The 24,070-nt window shown below is 46.9% G+C and overlaps 1 protein-coding gene across 5 annotated transcripts; it reads left to right on the top strand.

Annotated features, from left to right (window-relative positions):
• The first annotated feature begins 566 nt into the window (after positions 1-566).
• Positions 567-22,392, top strand: LOC141050751 (sulfotransferase 1B1-like). 5 transcript variants are annotated; one of them, XM_073547382.1, is made up of 8 exons: positions 567-695; positions 3,744-3,955; positions 4,041-4,166; positions 18,951-19,048; positions 19,290-19,416; positions 19,670-19,764; positions 19,845-20,019; positions 22,106-22,392. In XM_073547382.1, the coding sequence occupies exons 2-8, from the start codon at positions 3,808-3,810 to the stop codon at positions 22,210-22,212; spliced, it is 876 nt and encodes a 291-aa protein (XP_073403483.1). In that variant the 5' UTR covers positions 567-695; positions 3,744-3,807; the 3' UTR covers positions 22,213-22,392. The 5 variants fall into 5 exon arrangements, with proteins under 5 accessions (XP_073403483.1, XP_073403487.1, XP_073403484.1 ...); XM_073547386.1 differs by having other exon boundaries at positions 572-695; positions 3,806-3,955; XM_073547383.1 differs by lacking the exon at positions 567-695 and adding an exon at positions 3,052-3,159.
• The last annotated feature ends 1,678 nt before the right edge of the window (positions 22,393-24,070 follow it).

A 24,070-nucleotide genomic window follows, 5' to 3' on the forward strand; every position in this document is an offset into this window, starting at 1 on the left:
GGGCATCTCCTGTATATAATTATATATGTACAGCCGGTTTAACCTGGGCATCTCCTGTATATAATTATATATGTACAGCCGGTATAACCTGGGTATCGCCTATATATAATTATATATGTACAGCTGGTTTAACCTGGGCATCTCCTGTATATAATTATATATGTACAGCCGCTATAACCTGGGCATCTCCTGTATATAATATATATGTACAGCCGCTATAACCTGGGTATCTCCTATATATAATTATATATGTACAGCTGGTTTAACCTGGGCATCTCCTGTATATAATTATATATGTACAGCCGCTATAACCTGGGTATCTCCTATATATAATTATATATGTACAGCTGGTTTAACCTGGGCATCTGCTGTATATAATTTAATAAGTTGTACATCTTCTGGCACACCGTGATATGGTGGTCTCATCTTGAGATATTCTGTATAAAATGTTTATAGTCAGCTCATTTTTATACAGAGGTTATACATCTTGACAAAGCAAAAAGGCCGAGATGTCTCTTGGGTTAATATGTCTTGTAGTTTTATGTTCGTCTTTTCTGAATGGACAGAAAAATCGTCTGTGTATAAACTCCGCCTGCCTCTAACACTTGAGATACACTGTCCTGGCAGTCAACTCAAAGGACTGAAACGGAACCAGACATCCAAGAGTTCCTCCTTCAAGGGCCGGTTAGTCAGAGGTAAGAGTTTAGTACAGGTCACATTTTGTAAACTCCAGGAACCTATCACCTCCTGAACCTTACGGGCCAATTCCCTCCGTCCTGCTTGAAAACTGTGTGATGGCTTTAGAGACCTCAAGCCCCGAAAAGGTTCACAATGCTTAATGCAAAAGAGGTTGGCACCGACCCAGGTGAATCTGTGGCATGCATGTCCTTGGTACTGAATCCTCATAGTCCATAATGCCAACTTATATAGAATCATAGAATCATAGAATCGTAGAGTTGGAAGGGACCTCCTGGGCCATCTGGTCCAACCCCCTGCTCAAAGCAGGATTCGCTAAATCATCCCAGTCAGATGTCTGTCCAGCCTCTGTTTGAAGACTTCCATTGAAGGAGAACTCACCACTTCTCGTGGCAGCCTGTTCCACTCATTGATCACTCTAACTGTCAAAAAGTTTTTTATAATATCTAATCTGTGTCTCCTCCCATTCAGCTTCATCCCATTGCTTCTAGTCTTTCCTTGTGCAAATGAGAATAAAGTTGATCCTTCTACAATGTGACATCCCTTTAGATATTTGTAGACAGCTATTAAGTCTCCTCTCAGTCTTCTCTTTTGCAAACTAAACATTCCCAAATCCTGCAACCTTTCCTCATAAGACAGGGTTTGCAGACCGGTCACCATTCTGGTCGCTCTTTTCTGAACTTGCTCCAGTACAATCCTTCCCGGTATCAGCATAGCAGGATCCGGGTAAGTATTAATCTGCTGAAGCAAGTCCATTGGCCACGTCAGAGACGCACTTATCATAACTCCAAACACAGTGGCCACAAGAGGGTGGGCTGTTCGGTCAATGCCCTCTGTTCGATCACCTCCTACATATTGATGATGTAAATCTGAAAAGTCTATGACTGGTTACATTGAATCTTTACAGGTCACACGGCTCATTCACATTTGTCTTTGTGTTATGCCCAACTGTGGCGCATGTGGGTTTGTGGACCCACTTTGCCACAGGACCGTGCCTGCCCAGGAAGAAGCGAAACGACGTGGCTACCTGGTGTTCACTGGAGCTCCTGATGGTGGAGAGACTGGGCTGCAGGCAGCCGCTGGGTACCACTCCTGGGCAGATCCCCGTATGGCAGCTGCTGACTCCAGGAGTAACGGTAGGGGTTGTATGGTACGCTGACAATGATATAGGGCTTAGTTTAGATACACCTGTCTAGGATACTGGAACAGGGACGGGCCAAATACGGACCGGGGGATAATGTTCATAGCCTGGTCGCAAGGGGACTTCAGGAACAGGACTAGCCGCATTGGGACCAGGGGACAATGTTCAGGGAATAGCTGCTTCAGGACTAGGGGAACAGGTGGCACTGGCCGCCCAGGCAGTGGCCAATATGGAACCAGAGGAAGAGATTCAGGAATTGGCCGCAGTGGGACCAAGGGATAATGTTCAGGGAATTGGTTGCTCCAGACCAGGGGAAAAGGTTCAGGCACTGGCTGTCCCGGGACCAGGGATAACATTCTGGCACTGGCCATTCTGGGACCAGGTGAAGAAGTTCAGGCCCTGGTCGCTCTGGGACAAGGGGATGAGGTTCAGGCATTGGCCGCTTTCGAACCAGCGGAAAAGGTTCAGGCATTGGCTGCTCTGGGACCAGGGGATGAGGTTCAGGAACTGGCTGCTCTGGGACCAGGCATACAGGTTCATGACACTGGCTGCACTAGGACCAGGGGACCTCACAAGTAGTACACCTTAGTGGTTAATGATTCTACACGTTGCTTGGTGACTTAGGGTCCCGTTTCACATAGCGACGCATCAGTGATCCCGACAGCGATATGACCCGGTCAAGATCGCTGGTGCGTCACTACATGATCGCTAGTAAGCTGTCAAACAGGCAGATCTCTTCAGTGACGCAGCAACGATCTGGCGATCCGTGTAACGACCTCGGCGATCGTTGGTACCTTGTCACACACAGCAGCTTTTCTGACGACTTCCGCCAGCGTCTGAGTTCTCCGTCGTCAACGAGGTAGCTTGGAGTCAAACAGATGCATGCTGGAGAGTGGCACGCTGACGATGAAAAAGTGGCCCAGGACATTCGAGCACGATCAGCGATATCCAGCGGGGGGGGGGGGGGGGGCGGTCGCCGCTGCATGTCACATGTAGCGAGATCGCTGGCGAGGTCGCTGTTGCGTCACAAAGTCGGTGATGCTTCAGCGATCTCGCTAGCGATCTTGCTATGTGAGACGGGGGCTTTACTTGGGGAAAGGGAGTCTTTTATACAAGATGCCTCCCAGCTATTGGCTGGAGCAATCATGCAGGTGACTACTTATACTAAATGCCTCTCAGCAACAAGCTGAGGGAATATAGCAAAATGTGCGCGCTGCCCTTTTAAGAGCAGGGGAGTGTGCGCACACAAGGCGCGCAGCCAGGAACTGTGGAGCGCACACAAGGAGGGACACCCTGTGAGATCACTTCGCGGGGCTGGAGTGGTGAGTAAGGCGGTATCCCTGCATGGAGGGGGACACTATGCAGGGGCACCGGCAGCAGCGCTACACTTTGTAATTTAGGACTGTTCTCCTAGGTTGGCACTCGATCAAAGCAGCATACCTAACATCATGTGAGCAAAGTTGGCAGGACATGAATAAGTACAAAGGCCACTCGGCATATTACAACATGACTACTGAAGAGCAAACATCTACTGCTACAGCGCAGGGTCGGGCATGATTGCCCATAATATGGCAATATTGGAAATTGGAAATTTCTAGGGTTGCAATACTTCAACTGCGTCCGGTTCATATCTCCCACCTACATATGTTGTCCCCATAGTGCGGCCGGGGGATCATGCAGAAGGGAACACCAGAACGGAATATAAAGAAAAAGTGGAAGGTGTACATGATCATCAAGAAAATGTAAAAACTTGTCCCATAGCTTCCATTTTATCACTTTTGATCAAACTCGACTGTCTTATCTTAGCCCCATAAATTGACAATTGTGCATTCATGGAGGAGTTGAAGTAAAAGCGCAAATGTTGGATGGGGATGAGTGCCTTTAACTGTGTCTACATTCTTTACAGGAGGTAAGAGACTTGCAGGAACATTCAAGACATCATCATCATCCCTTACTTTTTATCTCCAGCCATGGAATCTCCAGCCATGGATAATCGCCCACCTCTACAGTGGGTGAGGAGCATGCCCATTCTGGCAACCTTTGCAGAGAACTGGGAAAAAGTAGAGCAGTTCCAGGCAAGAGCGGACGATCTGCTGATTTCTACATATCCAAAATCAGGTGAACATTGACATAGACACATGCACGATTAATGCCGCCATTGTGTGCAGGCACCACAACTAAATGATGATCTCGTTATTCTCAGGCACAACTTGGGTCAGTAAGATTGTGGATCTAATATTGACTAATGGCGATACAGAGGAAAGTCAGAAAGGAGCCATTTTTGAGCGGGTGCCCTTTCTGGAGTGTTCAGGTCCATCCGTTCCATCAGGTATTTTTATTAATAGTAATGTTTCACCAAACTAATTAATCTTATGACTGATCATCTTGATGTAAGCACGTTTGAAGTATGCGGTACTGAAGTCTGTTTTACTGCCATGTCTTGGCCCCGATTCCTGACTGGTCTGAAGTTTCTGTCTAAAATAACAAGATTCATACTGACAATGAGGCATACGGAGCCAAAATTTTTTTTTAAAAAAAACTCTCTTTGGGCTTTTTTCCCAGGGGTATTCATTCTTTACCCTTTCAGGCAGTGTCTGTGGGTCGCCCTCCCAGGGCCGTGGGGTACTCGGTAGCGGGCCCGATGAGCTTCAATGGGAGATGTCACGGCAGCTGGGACCCGGCCCGTGGCCCTGGGCGCCCATTGTAAAAAGGTGGAATGTTCAGTGTGCTTTTAATGACTAGAGTGAATGAGTCGTGACACCCACCTGTGGTGTTCGGCAACGAAGATATTAAGCCGACGCTGCAGACAGATCCTCTGGGACAGATGGTGTGGTGCAGCAATGATGTTATAGCCCTCCACAGGCAGGGCTGTAGTCCCAGGGCAGAGTAAGTGAAGTGACACTTGGATGGTGTAGTGTCGGGCGCAGGGGAGGTAGCAGTGCCGAGCAGGTTGACGCAGGAATAAGTGTAGGACACCAGGGCATGTAGTTCCAAAGCTTTACTCAGTCTGTTGTGGCATGAGAGCCCGCATCCATGCAGTGTCCTCCGGGTCAGGAGCTCAGCCAACTTCCAGGCAAGATGAAGTACTTCTTTCCAACACTCCGCCAACATATGTGCCTTTTCTGAACGTCTCCCTCTTAGTGCCTTTAGTGAAGTACTCACAGTACTGAGTTACACTGGAGTTCCTCCTGTCAGATGTTCCTATGAACTCTACTTGTACGGCAGACAGCTGTAGCCTGCTTCGGGGATTGCCTGCTACCAAGTCCCGGCTCACCCACGTTGCTGTTGTGCCAAGTCTTGTGTGGGAATAAAGTGGTGACAACTTCTATTCCTCCGGTGTCTGCTGCAGGACCATTAGTAGCCATACAACCTCGGGGACCGGACCCCGGCCTTGCGCTTAGAACTTGGGAAGGGTTCTCCTCTAACCCTAATCCTTAGTTATCTTCTTCTCCTCACGTTCCATACCAATCCTTTCCTTCTTATGGAGAGTCAGGCTTTCTATCAATCTTCCTTTCCTGTGCCAGCAGACCCAGGTCACTGAGGTCGGCTGCAGCACTTCCTTCATCCATCCCACTCAGGGGATCTCCTTTCTCCTTTCACAGACTGACCTCGTCAGACTCCTGTGACAAACTGACTAAATCCTATCCTCTTCCCGCTCTTTTAATGCAGACTAAACTGCACCCGACTCCCAGCACGCTTCGTGTTAATGCAGGGAGCCACCAAAGGGTGCTTTGCTACACTACTATGTTGTGTGGAATGCAGGTGTTGGAGCATGGTCAGGTGTCTCCACCTTACCTGAATGGTGGGGTACCACACCTCAGGAGGAGGTGCAGTACCTCTGTGGTGACTGAACCCTCAGGGGCGCCACATACTCCCCCGTTAAACACAGCACGTCCGCGAGCTGTAAAAGAAGCAAAGATGGACAAATACAGGAACATACAAAATTTCTTATCTAAACTTCCCAATGTGGGAGGCACTCATTCTTGAACGTTACAAACAATTTTAACTAACTATCTATGTTCTAATACAGTACCTAATTCAAAAGTGCTATTTGCAGTAACTCACTACCACTTCAAGTATTCTTCATCAACACATTTCTTCATCATCTCTTCTTTCACCTTTTCTACTTCCTATTGTTAACCTTAAGTGACAACCGCTGATGCCTGGTTCTCCACCTGTCAATTTTAAATCTTTATTCAAATATTCAGGCATTAGTCTAAACGCTATAAAGCATTCACTATTTACTTTTTCTTTCCTATCAAAAATACTACACATTATTAATAAGTGCAATATAGACATTGATCCAGCCAAGATGTCTTGAAATGTCCTTATTATCAATGAGGTAGTCCTTATTCTTAAAAGAATTATGTAAAACCAAGAAAGGGCACCTAAAGTGGTGCAACTATATACATTAAAGTTCTGGATCATTCAGTGTCCATGACCTCCACAGTTCAGTAAGGAAAACGCTGCCAATAAAACGGGGTAACAAAACTGGAAGCATCATGATAACAAAAATAGAAAAATAGCAAACAAGCACAATGGTGCAAATACCCTCCTGGGTAATAAAGTTAGTTTTTGGTATTTTCTTTAAGGTTGGTTGTCCCCTCTTGGGGTACTGGAAGCTGTTGACTTGGGCTGCTTCCAGGGAAGAACTTCTGGACATCTTCTTCCTGCTGACTGGCCACAAATTGCAGATACTCCTTTTCTCAGGAGTGAGGTTAGCATCTGCATGTATAGGTAGCACATCAGCTGCTGCTGGTGATATCTCTGCTGCCTGTAATTCTGCAGGAGTTGCAGCTGGAGCCAATAGATGTGGTCCCTCAATTTCAGGCGGTTCTGCAGTTAGCGGCACTACTACCTGTTGCTGCCGGTATAGCGCCATTTGGATGCTGTCGCTTGATGCCTGAGCAATCGCTGGACCGTTTCTGTCCACAGGCGCCGTCCCTAACACCAGGATCATGGTCGGGGCAGTGACCGTACCTGGTGCTTCTCGATAGAGCTCCGGTTCCTGTGCGGGTACAGGGGGGCAGACGATGGCAGCCATAACCCCCGAGGCTGCCTGGTTAACGGACGGCAGTTGGGTCTGTACTGGAGCAGGGTTGACGCGGCCGCGCCAGGTTCGGGTAGGGCCTCAGTCCCTGCTCCACCGCTTGCTCCGGAACTCGCATGTATCTCCTTCTGGCAGGTCGCATCCAGTGGCAGCACCGGTTTGTAGGTGGAGGTGGGTGCTATAGATGGTATCACAGTGGTCGTATGCCCCGCAGGGGCTGCCTGGGAGCAAATGGTTTTTCTCCACCGCGTTCTCCTGACCTCCGCCCGTCTTCCATCATGGCGTTCTCTCTTCCTTCTTCCTGTCTGGACTCTTTTCCCGCCACCGGCCCTCGCTCCTCCTTCTGAGGGCGGCGTCTTCTTCCTACTCCTCCATACCAGTATACGAACCCCTCGGGGGGTGGGCCATGTTGCGGCTGCATAGAAGTTCAGACAGGGAAGGCCCAGGACAGTGAGCGCTCTTTTCTTAGGACCACCAATATTGTCACGCCCTTCTTCTCCGCGCCGGTGGCCGTTTTTTAGTCCATTTTACAGTCTATGAATTTGGTTATTCTGCACATTTTCAACAATGTTTAAGTCCAATCAATCTTAGACACACAGAACCCGGTGGCACCGGGCTTCGTCATCCTGTTCGTGATGCCAAAGTTGGGTCGCCCTCCCAGGGCTGTGGGGTACTTGGTACTGGGCCCGATAAGCTTCAATGGGAGATGTCACGGCAGCTGGGACCCGGCCCGCGGCCCTGGGCGCCCATTGTAAAAAGGGGGAATAGTTCAGTGTGCTTTTAATGATTAGAGTGAATGAGTCGTGACACCACCTGTGGTGTTCGGCAATGAAGATGTTAAGCCGACGCTGCAGACAGATCCTCTGGGACAGATGGTGTGGTGCAGCAATGATGTTATAGCCCTCCACAGGCAGGGCTGTAGTCCCAGGGCAGAGTAGGTGAAGTGACACTTGGATGGTGTAGTGTCGGGCGCAGTGGAGGTAGCAGTGCCGGGCAGGTTGACACAGGAATAAGTGGACACCAGGGCATGTAGTTCCAAAGCTTTACTCACAGTCTGTTGTGGCACGAGAGCCCGCATCCGTGCCGTGTCCTCCGGGTCAGGAGCTCATCCAACTTCCAGGCAAGATGAAGTATTCCTTTCCAACACTCCGCCAACATAAGTGCCTTTTATTCGGACTCCCATGACAGCACCACGAAAGAGGGGATCTGCCCTATAGGAACAGGAAACCTACAGATACAAAAAGGGCGGCACCTCTCCCACGCATCAGTTTGGTTTCCTGTTCCTGAGGGGACGGGATCCTACAGAAGAACCGGATCCCAGGCCGGCCAGCCGATACCGGTAGCGAGGGGGTCTCCTACCTCGGCCTGGTGCGGATCTCCTGGAGGACGCCACGGTGGCCCAGGATGGGTGTCACGGCGGTGGCGTGTGTAGCAGGGAGCGGCGTCCGGAGGATGTCCGTCTCCGGGATTAGGCCGCCGCCGGTAAGTATTTTCCCCCCGGGGGTTCCCGGCTCCGGCGGCGCAGGTACGACAGCAGCGCGGCTGCAGGGGGCTGTGACCGGGTGGCGCTGCTTCCGGGACTCCCGGGCGTCCCGCGTGGCTTCCGGTCTTTCCCGGGGTAGCGGTGACGTCAGGGGGCGGGCGGAGGATGCGCTTCCGGGTCAGCGCGCCACTGCGCATGCGCGAAGGATCCAAGATGGCGGCGCCCATCGGAAACACCGATGGCGTCGGCTTTCGGACTGGGTCCGGCGCCAGCTGGGGTAGGGAGCCCTGTTAAGGGGGGGAGGGGCGCGGCATAGATACTGCTGACCGGAGGAGGGGTATTTAGGCAGGACCCCGGCAGGGTACCTTGCCTTGGCCACATTATTACAAGCAGCAGCGTACAGCAGCAGCAGTGGTAATGGAGAGTAATCGAGAGCAGCAGCAGCGGCAGAAGCAAGGGCAACAGCAGCGGCAAACATCACTGCCGCCCCTGGATGACCTTCGGCAGGTCAAACAGAAAAAGAAAGTGTCCCGTGACAGTAATGAGCGGCCGGGACGAAGTGACCAGTCCACTCGTAAGAGCTCCTCCAGGCAGACAGGAGCATCGGCTGAAAGAAATCCCCCTCATTCTCCGGTACTTGATTGTGGCACTGGTGATCTTCGTGAAAGTTCACTCAGTGACGGGACCCCCCTTCTGTGTTTTTTTTCTAGGGGAAAAAAGCTACAAGTAAGACTAAACATAGGGAATGCGCACTCTGTGCATGCCCGTTACCGGACGCGTGCCTCAAAAAATTGTGCCCCCCCTGTATTCAGCAGACAGTGGCAGAAGAGTCGCCCGCGGTAGCGGCGAGTTTAAGGGACATTGTCAGGGCAGAAATGAGGGAAACCCTAAAGTCCTTATCCCAGCCGGAAAGTCTAAGGGGCGAGGTCCCGGCGGAGTCGGATTCCTCGGTAGAGTGGAGAAAAAGCAGAGACTCCCAGGCTTCATCTCCCTCGTCCTCCTCAGGAGAAGAGGACTCGGGGCGATTTTGTCTGCCTCTTTACCGGGTAGACAAGCTGGTCAAAGCAGTCAGAGGGACAATGGAGGTAGAGGAGCCTAAGCCCCAATTGTCCATGCAGGATGTCATGTTCTGTGGGCTGGAACAGAGGAAGCGGAGACTCTTCCCGTTAAATCAAAAAATCCAGGATCTGATCCACAGAGAGTGGAAAAAGCCAGATAAAAGAGTATCACTACCACCAGCCCTCAAACGCAGATACCCCTTCGACGATCCGGCAGTGAATACGTGGGACAGAGCCCCCAAATTAGACGCAGCCATCGCAAAAGCATCGAAAAAATCCTCGCTGCCCTTTGAGGACATGGGATCCCTTAAAGATCCCCTAGACAGAAAGGCTGATACTTTCCTTAAAAACACCTGGGAAATGGCGGCCAGGTCCTTAAGACCAGCAGTGGCTTCAACGTGCACGGCCAGGTCCATGATGGTCTGGTTGGACCAGTTGGAGTCACAACTAAAACAGGGTACATCAAGACAGACAATTCTTGGGGCCCTACCGACCATCCAAGAGGGAGCAGCCTTCCTAGCAGATGCCTCAGCGGATGCAGTGAGAATGGCCGCCAGAGCAGCAGGTCTCTCTAATGCAGCTCGCAGAGCCCTGTGGCTAAAGTGCTGGCAGGGAGACATTCAGTCCACAGCAAAGCTCTGTGCGATTCCATGTGAGGGCGAATATTTGTTCGGCGCTGTCCTAGACGAGCTGCTCGAGAAGGCGGGGGACGACAAGAAAAAATTCCCAAACCTTTCGTCTGCGTCCTACCGTCGTCCATTTGGTAGAAGGAGATTCGCCCAGGGGAGAAGGCGCAACTCTTCGCCTTTTAGAGATCGCCCCAGATGGGAAGACAGAAGGAGAAGAGGTACGGGCTATATGTTCACACGCTCGTCGAGAGATCAAAAGAGACCAAATCAATGACTAGCAATTCCCGTGGGGGGTAGACTGTCATCCTTCTTCCCGGCATGGTCACAGATTACAAATAGTGACTGGGTGCGCAAGGTAATATCCACCGGGCTTAGATTGGAATTTACCCAGATCCCGCGGGATACCTTTAAACTAACCCCCTTAAGATCTTCTCATCTCGAACAAGCGGCCTTAGAAGCGGAAGTCTTGAGCCTATGCCAAAAAAATGTCCTGGTAGAGGTTCCAGAAGCTGAAAGAGGAAGAGGGTTTTACTCTCGCTGTTTCTAATCCAGAAACCTGATAAGACATTCAGAACGATTATAAACCTTCGTTCCCTTAACGAGTTTTTGATTAATCGTACATTTAAAATGGAGTCCATTAATACAACAATAAAAATATTGTTTAAAGGTTGTTTTATGGCAGTCATAGATTTGAAAGATGCGTACTATCATGTACCTATCCATACAGACTTCCAACAGTTCCTGAGGGTGGCAGTTTCAGTAGATGGCACAGTGCGTCATTATCAGTATAGAGCCCTTCCCTTTGGTCTCTCGGCAGCACCCAGGGTATTTACAAAGATAGTGGCCGAAGTTATGGCTCATTTACAGGAGGTTGACGTCTTAATCATTCCATATTTAGACGATTTCTTGATTGTGGGAAAATCAGTGGGTCATTGTAGATCCCAGATAGAAAAAGCTAGATCCAGGTTACAAAACCTCGGATGGATTTTAAACTACGAGAAATCCCGACTCCAGCCCTTGAAAATACAGAAGTTTCTAGGCTTATTACTAAATTCAGAGACTCAGCAGTGCCTGCTGCCACTAGATAAATTACAAAAGATACAGAAGCAGGTTCTTCGGGCAATTGATAATCCATCTATGACCCTCAGACAGGCCATGTCCCTGTTAGGCTCTCTAACTTCATGCATCCCAGCAGTTAGGTGGGCACAATTCCACACCAGAGCCCTTCAAAACGACGTCTTGGTTAATAGCAGGGCCCTGGAAGGCTCCTTACAAGGTCGAATGTTGCTAAGCCCCTCAGCTGTTACATCACTGAGATGGTGGCTCGATAGCGAGAACCTAGCATCAGGGGTGCCCTGGATAACACAGATAACCCGTATTATAACCACAGACGCAAGTTCCTTTGGTTGGGGAGCCCATATGGGGGACATAGTGTTACAGGGACAGTGGGATTCTGATTCTGAAATCTCATCCAACCAGAGAGAGCTATTGGTGATAGAACGGGCAGTCAAAAAACTCATTATGTATCTACAGAGCCATCATGTGAGGATACACTCGGACAACCAAGTAGCGGTAGCATATGTCAACCACCAAGGTGGAACCCGCTCCAGCGCGCTAATGCAGATAACAGAACGGCTCCTCCAGATAGCAGAGAGAAATTTTCTGTCTTTAACCGCGCTCCACATCAGCGGAAAGGACAACGTAAGAGCAGACTTTTTAAGCCGCAAGGCTCTAAGACAAGGAGAATGGTCTTTGAACAAAGATATTTACCACCAGATTGTCCGCAGATGGGGTCAGCCAGAGGTAGACCTCTTTGCCACCAGAGAAAACAGAAAAGATCGTTCTGCTCTCTGAACCCCAGGGAAAATCCCCTGGCGGTGGATGCCCTCCTGATAAGATGGGACTTTTCTCTGGCATACGCCTTCCCGCCATTGAATCTTCTTTCTCTGGTAGTCAGGAAGATCAGAGAGGATCGGGCAAAAGTCATACTAATTGCCCCCTTTTGGCCCAGGAGGACCTGGTTCGCATGGTTGAGGACCATGTCGGTAGGCGATCCCTGGGTACTGCCGAACCTTCCGGATCTCCTCTACCAGTGGCCAGTCAGCCACCCACAAGTAGCGGGACTTCATTTGACGGCGTGGTGTTTGAAAGGTCACTATTAAAGGATAGAGGGTTCTCCAAGAACTTAATTGACACCCTCCTAAAGAGCAGAAAATTAACTACCACTAACATCTATGCTAGGACCTGGAAACGCTTCCTGTCCACCTTTCACTTTGACGTCAGAGACGGAATTCCCACGAAACATATTCTGGAATTTCTCCAGAAAGGTTTCGAATTGGGTCTCTCCACAAGTACATTAAAAGTGCAGGTTTCAGCCTTAGGGGCCCTGTTTGCAGGTGATATTGCAAAAAATTATTGGGTAGCAAGGTTCATCAGAGCAGCGGCCAGATCGAGACCTATACACAAAGACAGATGTGTGCCGTGGGACTTAAACTTAGTCCTTACAGCCATGACGGAAAGTCCGTTTGAACCTTTAGATTCTGCCTCACTAAAGATTATATCTCTTAAGACAGCATTTCTGGTAGCAATAACATCCGCACGTAGGGTGAGCGACATACAGGCACTCTCCAGATTGCCCCCTTACACAGAGTTCTTACAAGATAGGGTAATCCTAAGGCCAGATCCAGCATACCTTCCCAAGGTAGCAACACAATTCCACAGGACACAGGAGATAGTTCTGCCTTCCTTCCTCCCTAATCCAACCAACCCTAAAGAGCAGAAACTTCAGGCATTAGATATTAGGAGGTGCTTAGGCCTGTTTCACACTTGCTTTTTTTTGCAGCGCGTTTTTCCCGCAAAAAAACGCATTGAAAAACGCATACAAAAGCATACAACTGCTGCGTTTTTTTCAAGCATTTTTATGAGCATGCATGAAAAAAACGCAGCGTTTTTAAGCGTTTGTATGCGTTTTTAGTGCGTTTTTACCGCGTTTGCGTTTTTTTCCAACATTAGGTGGCCACTCACACTAACCCAAACCATGACTTTACTAACCCTAACCCTAACCCTGACCCTAACCCTTAACCAAACCATACTTAACCCTAACCCTGACCCTAACCCTGACCCTTAACCAAACCATACTTAACCCTAACCCTGACCCTAACCCTGACCCTAACCCTTAACCAAACCATACTTAACCCTAACCCTGACCCTAACCCTTAACCAAACCATACTTAACCTTAACCCTGACCCTTAACCAAACCATACTTAACCCTGACCTAAACCAAACCATACTTAACCTTAACCCTAACCCTAACCCTTAACCAAACCATACTTAACCCTAACCCTGACCCTAACCCTAACCCTTAACCAAACCATACTTAACCCTAACCCTGACCCTAACCCTAAACCCCCTTAACTAACCCTAACTTTACCCAAACCCCTAAATTCCATTGTCTAAACTAATGGTAAAAAAAAAAAACGCATGTGCAAAAAAACGCATACATAAGCATGCCAATGCGCACATATGCTCACCATAGACTTATAATGGGTGTCTTGCTGTAAAAAAACGCATTGCGCGCGCATGCGTTTTTTTGAGGCAAATCGGACGCACAAAAAATGCAACAAGTTGCATTTTGTGCGCCCGAGCGCTTACCGCAAAAAAACGCATGCGCGGTAAAACGCGTACAAACGCATGTGTATGCGCACATAAGCGCATCCCATGCAAAGTATAGGAAAAAAAAGCGCATGCGCTATTTAGCGCTAAATTACCGCAAAAAAAACGCAAATGTGAAACCAGCCTAACTTACATATTTAGCAGCCACGGATCCTTGGAAGAAGGAAAACGCATTATTCCTATCCTTCCAAGGTCCCAGGAAAGGATACAGAGTATCAAAACGCACGTTAGCAAGGTGGATTAGGGAGGCTATCTCTCTTGCCTACACAGCAGGTGGCGGGCCAGCTCCACAGAATCTGAGGGCGCATTCCACTCGGGCCATGGCATCATCCTGGGCAGAAAGATCTGGAGTATCAATTGATCAAATATGTAAGGCGGCCACCTGGTCATCTCCTTCCACCTTCTTTAACCACTATCGGTTAGACATGGGGGCCTCCTCAGACCTCACCTTCGGGCTAAGGGTGCTGCAGTCCCTCCCTAAGTTAGTTTACATCTCTGTAATTCTCTCGTGGTGCTGTCATGGGAGTCCGAATAAAGTATTAAGTTACGTACCGGTAACGGTATTTTTCGGAAGCCCATGACAGCACCCTTAGTTCCCTCCCTTGTTCACATATAGGGGTGCACTCCTCTAGAAGATTGTTCATAAAGTCACCTTATGGGGGAGATGGTATAAAATAATTCTGGTAAATAGGGTAGATAGGTTGTATATATTATATGTTGTGTACTAACCATGGTAGCCTCTCAAGCTCTGTAATCCAACTGATGCGTGGGAGAGGTGCCGCCCTTTTTGTATCTGTAGGTTTCCTGTTCCTATAGGGCGGATCCCCTCTCTCGTGGTGCTGTCATGGGCTTCCGAAAAATACCGTTACGTAACTTAATACTTTCTGAACGTCTCCCTCTTAGCACCTTTAGTGAAGTACTCACAGTACTGAGTTACACTGGAGTTCCTCCTGTCAGATGATCCTATGAACTCTACTTGTACGGCAGACAGCTGTAGCCTGCTTCGGGGATTGCCTGCTACCAAGTCCCGGCTCACTATCATTGCTGTTGTGCCCCCAAGTCTTGTGTGGGAATAAAGTGGTGACAACTTGTATTCCTCCGATGTCTCCTGCAGGACCATTAGTATCCATACAACCTCGGGGACCGGACACCGGCCTTGCGCTTAGAACTTGGGAAGGGTTCTCCTCTAACCCTAATCCCCAGTTCTCTTCTTCTCCTCATGTTCCGTACAAATCCTTTCCTTCTAATGGAGAGTCAGGCTTTCTATCAATGTTCCTTTCCTGTGCCAGCGGACCCAGGTCACTGAGGTCAGCTACAGCACTTCCTTCATTCATCCCACTCAGGGGATCTCCTTTCACAGACTGACCTCATCAGACTCCTGTGACAAACTGACTAAATCCTATCCTCTTCCCGCTCTTTTAGTGCAGACTAAACTCCACCCGCCTCCCAGCACGCTTCGTATTCCAAGCAGGGAGCCACCAAAGGGTGCTTTGCTACACTACTGTTGTGTGGGATGCAGGTGTTGGAGCGTGGTCAGGTGTCTCCACCTTACCTGAATGGTGGGGTACCACACCTCAGGAGGAGGTGCAGTACCTCTGTGGCGACTGAACCCTCAGGGGCGCCACATCTGCCTTTCTATCTGGACAAAGTGACATACTTCACTACACAATTGAGTCCTGCGAAAAAAGAAGAGGCCAAATAGAGCCCAAAGTTTCATATTTTGCACTATAGAGGATGGATAGCACCGAAAATTAGGACTAATGGTGTTCTGTCCTCACTAAATGAAGCAGAATTCATGTAGCTTATACAGGCAGCTAAACCGCTATACCGGGGTCCAATAAGGAGATTGTAGGTTGAATCTGTGCTTTATTGAACGTGATGGTATATTGGCGTGATGAAACTACAATTATTATTATACATTTATATAGCGCCATTTATTCCATGGCGCTTTACAATACAAACGTGTATACACTCAGTCAGTACGGGGTACATTGGAATACATATATACATTATAAATCAACATCTGCACTACTAGCTGAGCAGGGTAAAACTAACCAGGCAGGGTAATATGGGACAGAACTTAGATACAGGAAGCATGATTACATACCAGAGATGCGCTCACAAGGGGAGAAGAGAAATGAGATGCTTCCAGGATGCAGGCTGAGGGAAAATGGAGAACCGGTCGGAAAATGGGGGCTGGACTAACCATAATCCTTTGCACAGCTTACCAGATTAACCTCTGAACTACCTAATCCCATGAACTAAGCAGATCATGACAGGAATACTGTGTTTGTGTTTGTACGTGGAACCACGTGCGAGTCACCTCTCCAGTAGATTATAGGGCAACTTTAGGACTATAGGGTTAACACCTTTGGCTGTGTCAATGAATGCAAGTCCTTGTAGGTCACCTTCACATTTGGCAACTAGAACTTCCTTTAGCAGGTCACCTAGTTCTCTAAGTTTCTGGAGACCTTTGTTAGATATTTTAGGAAAGTCATCGATTCTTTTGAACAAGGCTCTATTACCTCTGCTGAGCCATAACACTCATCCAGCCTCTTCCAGATCTCTTTGAGGCCAATTTGAGGGTGATTTATATTAATGTCTCTAATCCTTACTGCGTGTTTGACTGACTCTTCTCCTAGGTATTTGACTAAGAGGTCTATCTCTTCTCTGTGTTGTAGCCCCAAATCTCTAGTGACATTTTGGAAGGAAGCTTTCCAAGCTCTGTATCCTTCAGCGTGGTCAGTGAATTTCATGAGACCCTTGGTAACCAGATCATGTCGTGTGAAGAACTTAGCTAATTCTGTTGTGAACCAGTTGTCAGCAGAGTATACTGGTGATGGGTCACCCTGATAGTGATGTGAGGTGCGTTCATACCTGTTAGTCCTCAGGGTGGCACCAGCCGGTGTCATATTGCTTCGGTCTGATGTGCGGTGTGTCAGCAAGGTGATTGACGTTGGTTACCTGGGGAGGGGCAAGGTAGTCATTAGTAGAATTGGTTTTCTCCTCGTTTTCCAGGAGCTGAGCCTCACTCTCACTTGCTTTACTGGATGTTGTTATGAATGGATCACCGAGGAGGATGACAGGAACAAGCTAAGCCACCAGAAAACCAGAGAGGTTGGTAACTAAGTGGATTGCAGACCACTGATCCTATCCACACAACTAGCAGTAGCCATAGAGCGTACCTACGATGCCCTAGACGCCTCGGCACAGTCGGAGAGCTAGCTAACCTGAAAGCAAGAAAGGTGAAATCTAAACTGCCCCAGAGCAAACCCCAAAAGGAATAGATAGCCCCCAAACATATTGTCGGCGAGACAAGATGAAACACAAACGCAGGCAGAAAAATAGACTGAGCAAACGATGGGGCCCACACTGACTAGACAGGACAGGAAAGGCACTGTCTGCAATCACGCAAAAACCCTGAAAAATCCAATACGTCTGATGCACAAAAAAACACTGAAGTCACACGACTTCGCCCCCACTATATCAGCACTCCGGTATGAACTGGGAGCAAGGCAAAAGAGACCAATATAACAGGGGACTGAACAAACTGACACAGGCTGTAACATATGGAGTGGTGGTCCAGCACAGCCCCAAGAGGAGCAAGCTGAACCCGCACAACAAGCGGAGAAAGACAAAACCAAATCAGATGCAAAGGATTAGCAAATGAACCACTTAGCTGAACAATACAGGATCAGGGCAGGAGACATCAGACCTCTGAATGCACAGGAAAGCAATCACCAGCAGGGATTGCAGGAAGTCTGCAGACTTAAATACTCCAATCTGTAAACCCAGATCTCCAATCGTCATCAGGTGGCAGATTTCTGTCAATCTGGCCAGCTCCACTACCTCCAGTAACCACCGGAGGGAGCAGGGGGAGCTTGAGCTCAGAAGTCTGAGCCAGGGAATTCACAACAGGATGTGTCGTGTTCTTGGTTATAGTTTGGATCAGGAAGTTCATTAACATACTGAGATGTGCGTTGTGGTGAATCTTGCAGTGGCAACTTCAGATTTGATGTACTGCTTCGGCTATGCAGCTCAGGGTTGTGCGCGGCTTCTAGTGATTCTGCTTTAGCTAGGGCTGCAGCAGCTTCTCTTTTTGCTGCTAGGCACTCTAAGGCGGCATCCACGCTTGCCTTCTCTAACTGCGCCTTTCTCTCTTGATCGGCTCTCTCATTATCTATGCGTGCTTTCACTAACTTAAGTTGCATCTCTTCTTCAACAAAGCTTGCTTGCATTTTGGCGGCTTCAGCACTTGCACGGGCAATGGCGACCTTGCTGCTAATGGATGTAGTCTTTGAGGAGACAGATGTAACAGATTTTGTCCTGTGTGATTTTTTTGGACATGGTGTCTTGGAGGAATGCTTGGCTGTGCAGAGATTGCTGTAGCTCTATTAGTCTCTGTATAGCCAGTGACTTGAATCTCAATAGGTGGGTGGCTGCACTTTCACTAGTTCCTGCAGGATGGAAGACTGTCTCTTCCCTAAATTCCCACTAGCTGGAGGGCCGCTGTTTCACTGCGGTCCTGCAAGATGGAAGACTGTCTCTTCCCTGAATTCCCGCTAGCTGGAGTGCAGCTGTTTCACTGGCCCCTGCAGGATGGAAGACTCTTCTTTCTCTGAGTTCCCACTAGCTGGATGGCTGCTGTTTCACTGTTCTGGCCTCACTAAATGAAGCAGAATTCATGTAGCTTATATAGGCAGCTAAACCGCTATACCGGGGTCCAATAAGGAGACTGTAGGTTGAATCTGTGCTTTATTGAACATGATAGTATATTGGCGTGGTGAAACTACAATACAAACGTATACACACTCAGTCAGTACGGGGTACATTGGAATTCATATATACATTATAAATCAACATCTGCACTACTAGATGAGCAGGGGAAAACTAACTAGGCAGGCTAATATGGGACAGAAATTAGATACAGGAAGCATGATTACATACCAGCGATGCGCTCACAAGGGGAGAAGAGAAATTAGATGCTTCCAGGATGCAGGCTGAGGGAAAATGGAGAACCGGAGGGAAAATGGGGGCTGGATTAACCATAATCCTTTGCAAAGCTTACCAGGGTGCATTGCAACCTTACCAGAATACTAATAAGATAAAAAAAAAGCAGATAAATATAAGAAAAGTGATAATTCAATTTTTCATTGAAGAATTAAAGATCATATCCATGTTTACCACTAAACATTTTTCCACATTTTTTTGCTTACATAGGAACAGAGATCCTTAACAAACAAAACTTCCCGAGAGTGATCAAAACCCATCTTCAGGTGGACGTCCTTCCTCAGAGCTTCTGGGACAAGAACTGCAAGGTTGCTCATTGTTTTAACCCATTTGTCCTTCTTATTTATGGTTTAGGGACCACTTTAAGCCTCTATCCGCAGTCTTATCACTATTTGGTTCCAGATGACTTCACAGACTGGTCATTGTTAGAATGAAGTACGTTTCTAGATCCAATGGCTAACATTCTGAGGCCCTAACACTGGTGTGATGGTGCCACCATCAAAAGCAGTAGAAGAAAATGATGTAATAACCACCCACATATCTATCTAGATCATCTACGTGGCCAGGAATGCGAAAGACGTTGCCGTGTCCTACTATCACTTCTATAGGATGGCGTATGGACATCCAGAACCGGGCACATGGGATGAATTTCTGAACAGCTTTATGGAAGGCAATGGTGAGAATATAGCTTTGTAAACAAGGTCTTGGTGAATATCAGCAGAAGGTGAACTCCCGCGGTACTCGAGGTGACGCCGAAGCCATCTTTCTATATATATATGTCTTCTTATTCTTTTTGCAAAAGTCTCGTATCTTTGAAGATCAGGAAATGACACCACATAAGGACAGAGATAGCATTAATGTATGTAGTCTTTGTTATTGATGGCTGTGTACATGTATTTTCCCACTACGCGCTATATTTGTCACTGCAGTTGCTTTTGGACGCTGGAGCTCACATGTGAAAGGCTACTGGAAACGGAGACCGCAAAGAGACATCTTGTACCTGTTCTATGAGGACATGCTGGAGGTGAGATGTGGTCATCGCACAAATGCTTCATAATTTCTTAATAGGTGTCAAAGAAACAAGCAGTGTTTTCTTTCCGGCAGGATCCAATGTGTGCGATTCAGAAGGTATCAAAGTTTATGGGGAAGGAATTATCAGAAAACGTGCTGGAGAAAATTCTCAAACACACGTCCTTTCAGGCCATGAAGGAAAACCCTATGAGCAACTACAGCACCTTCCCATTCATGGATCATTCCATCTCCCCATTTATGAGGAAAGGTACAACGTAATTTTCATCTCTGCAACAAAATCATGTAGACATTCCAGAGTGGCAGTCACCCTGAGTTACATCCTGTATTATACTCCAGAGCTGCACTCACTATTCTGCTGGTGCAGTCACTGTGTACATACATTACATTACTGATCCTGAGTTACATCCTGTATTATACTCCAGAGCTGCACTCACTATTCTGCTGGTGCAGTCACTGTGTACATACATTACATTACTGATCCTGAGTTATATCCTGTATTATACCCCAGAGCTGCATCACTATTCTGCTGGTGCAGTCACTGTGTACATACATTACATTACTGATCCTGACTTACATCCTGTATTATACCCCAGAGCTGCACTCACTATTCTGCAAGACAGGATATACAGTGCCTTGCGAAAGTATTCGGCCCTCTGGAACTTTTCAACCTTTTCCCACATTTCATGCTTCAAACATAAAGATACCAAATGTAAATTTTTGGAGAAGAATCAACAACAAGTGGGACACAATTGTGAAGTTGAATGAAATTTATTAGTTATTTTAAATTTTTGTGGAAATTCAAAAACTGAAAAGTGGGGCGTGCAATATTATTCGGCCCCTGTAACTTAATACTTTGTTGCGCCTCCATTTGCTGCGATTACAGCTGCAGTCGCTTGGGGTATGTCTCTATCAGTTTTGTACATCGAGAGACTGAAATTCTCGCCCATTCTTCCTCGGCAAACAGCTCGCGCTCAGTGAGGTTGGATGGAGATCGTTTGTGAACAGCAGTTTTCAGCTCTTTCCACAGATTCTCGATTGGATTCAGGTCTGGACTGTGACTTGGCCATTCTAACGCCTGGATACGTTTATTTGTGAACCATTCCATTGTAGATTTTGCTTTATGTTTGGGATCATTGTCTTGTTGGAAGACAAATCTCCGTCTCAGTCTCAGGTCTTTTGCAGACTCCAACAGGTTTTCTTCTAGAATGGTCCTGTATTTGGCTCCATCCATCTTCCCATCAATTTTAACCATCTTCCCTGTCCCTGCTGAAGAAAAGCAGGCCCAAAACATGATGCTGCCACCATGTTTGACAGTGGGGATGGTGTTCAGGGTGATGAGCTGTGTTGCCTTTACGCCAAACATATCGTTTGGCATTGTTGCCAAAAAGTTTGATTTTGGTTTCATCTTACACCTTCTTCCACATGTTTGGTGTCTCCCAGGTGGATTGTTGCAAACTTTAAATGACACTTTTTATGGATATCTTTGAGAAATGGCTTCCTTCTTGCCACTCTTCCGTAAAGGCCAGATTTGTGCAGTGTACGACTGATTGTTGTCCTATGGACAGACTGTCCCACCTCAGCTGTAGATCTCTGCAGTTCATCCAGAGTGATCATGGGCCTCTTGGCTGCATCTCTGATCAGTCTTCTCCTTGTTTGAGATGAAAGTTTAGAGGGACGGCCGGGTCTTGGTAGATTTGCAGGTATGATACTCCTTCCATTTCAATATGATCGCTTGCACAGTGCTCCTTGGGATGTTTAAAGTTTTGGAAATCATGTTCTATCCAAATCCAGGTTTAAACGTCTCCACAACAGTATCACGGACCTGCCTGTTGTGTTCCTTGGTCTTCATGATGCTCTCTGTGCTTCAAACAGAACCCTGAGACTATCACAGAGCAGGGGCATTTATACGGAGACTTGATTACACACAGGTGGATTATATTTATCATCATTAGTCATTTAGGACAACATTGGATCATTCAGAGATCCACAATGAACTTCTGGAGTGAGTTTGCTGCACTGAAAGTAAAGGGGCTGAATAATATTGCACGCCCCACTTTTCAGTTTTTGAATTGCCACAAAAATTTAAAATAACCAATAAATTTCGTTCAACTTCACAATTGTGTCCCACTTGTTGTTGATTCTTCACCAAAAATTTACATTTGGTATCTTTATGTTTGAAGCATGATATGTGGGAAAAGGTTGAAAAGTTCCAGAGGGCTGAATACTTTCGCAAGGCACTCTAACTGAAGCTCCGGTTAATATTATAGGGATGCCTCTATTTTCATGTGTAACTGAGTTCTCTTCGCTTCTGACTGGGGATGTTTACATCTCAGGAATTTTTGGAGACTGGAAGACTCATTTCTCAGTGTCCCAGAATGAGAAGTTTGATGAATATTACCGTCAAGAGATGGCCAATACAGACCTGAACTTCCGCATGTAGGAACCAAAAATTCCTAAAATCTTCCCAGGAGACCTGTACATCTGGATGGACAAAGGCACAAATGTCAACAACATTCATTGTCCATAATGTCATCATGTTGAATGTTAAACTTTTGTGCTACTTTTCAATAAATACAGTAGTTTTTTTCTTAGACTCTGGAAATAAAAACCGTTTGACTCATCTTGACCCAAGGACTCTTATTACAGCAGCGCAGCCGAATATCGTGTTATCGTCCAAACTGGTCAACTCTCCCGGAGATCATCCCCCGGCCATGAGGCCGCAGCTGGTACCATCATGTGCTCATAGGAGCTGTGCCTGCACACAACCCACTCAGGGGACCACCTTCCTTTATAGGTAAACGGGTATCCCCCGATGGTCTTGTGCGCTTTCTGTTCCTCCGCAGCTTTTATACTTTTTCTTAGACTAGACATTATCTCACTAACAAATCCAACAAGGACGATTAAGGGTGCGACAGTGCAGAACTAATATAGAAACATGAATGCGGCCCAGTACAGAGAGATCCTGGATGAAAACCTCTTCCAGAGAGCTCTGGACCTCAGACTTGGCCGAAGGTTCACCTTCCAACAAGACAATGACCCTAAGCACACAGCTAAAATAACAAAGGACCAGGTGGCTTCAGAACAACTCTGTGACCATTCTTGACCGGCCCAGCCAGAGCCCTGACCTAAACCCAACGGAGCATCTCTGGAGAGACCAGAAAATGGCTGTCCACCAACGCTCACCATCCAACCTGATGGAACTGGAGAGGATCTGCAAGGAAGAATGGCCGAGGATCCCCAAATCCAGGCGTGAAAAACTTGTGGCGTCATTCCCAAGAAGACTCATGGCTGTACCAGCTCAAAAGGTGCGTCTCCTCAATACTGAGCAAAGGGGCTGAATACTTATGGCCATGGGAGATTTAAAATTTTCTTTTTTAATTAATTTGCAAAAATTTCTACATTTCTGGGTTTTTTTCAGTCAAGATGAGGTGCAGAGTGTACATTAAAGAGAGAAAAACATGAACTTTATAGAATTTACCAAATGGCTGCAATGAAGCAAAGAGTGAAAAATGTAAAGGGGTCTGAATACTTTCCATACCCACTGTATAGTAGTTATATTCTTGTACATAGGAGCAGTATTATAGTAGTTATATTCTTGTACATAGGGGCAGTATTATAGTAGTTATATTCTTGTACATAGGGGCAGTATTATAGTAGCTATATTCTTGTACATAGGGTGCAGTATTATAGTAGTTATATTCTTGTACATAGGGGGCAGTATTATAGTAGTTATATTCTTGCACATAGGGGCAGTATTATAGTAGTTATATTCTTGTACATGTGGACAGTATTATAGTAGTTATATTCTTGTACATAGGGGGCAGTATTATTGTAGTTATATTCTTGTACATAGGGACAGTATTATAGTAGTTATATTCTTGTACATAGGGGACAGTATTATAGTAGTTATATTCTTGTACATAGGGGTAGTATTATAGTAGTTATATTCTTGTACCTAGGGGGCAGTATTACAGTAGTTATATTCTTGTACATAGGGGCAGTATTATAGTAGTTATATTCTTGTACATAGGGACAGTATTATAGTAGTTATATTCTTGTACATAGGGGACAGTATTATAGTAGTTATATTCTTGTACATAGGGGTAGTATTATAGTAGTTATATTCTTGTACCTAGGGGGCAGTATTATAGTAGTTATATTCTTATACAAAGGGGGCAGTATTACAGTAGTTATATTCTTGTACATAGGGGCAGTATTATAGTAGTTATATTCTTGGACATAGGAGCAGTATTATAGTAGTTATATTCTTGTACATAGGGGCAGTATTATAGTAGTTA

This window comes from Dendrobates tinctorius, unplaced genomic scaffold, assembly GCF_039654945.1.
Source record: "Dendrobates tinctorius isolate UK_male_01 unplaced genomic scaffold, ASM3965494v1 ptg000152l, whole genome shotgun sequence".
In the NCBI taxonomy this organism is placed as follows: Eukaryota; Metazoa; Chordata; class Amphibia; order Anura; family Dendrobatidae; genus Dendrobates; species Dendrobates tinctorius.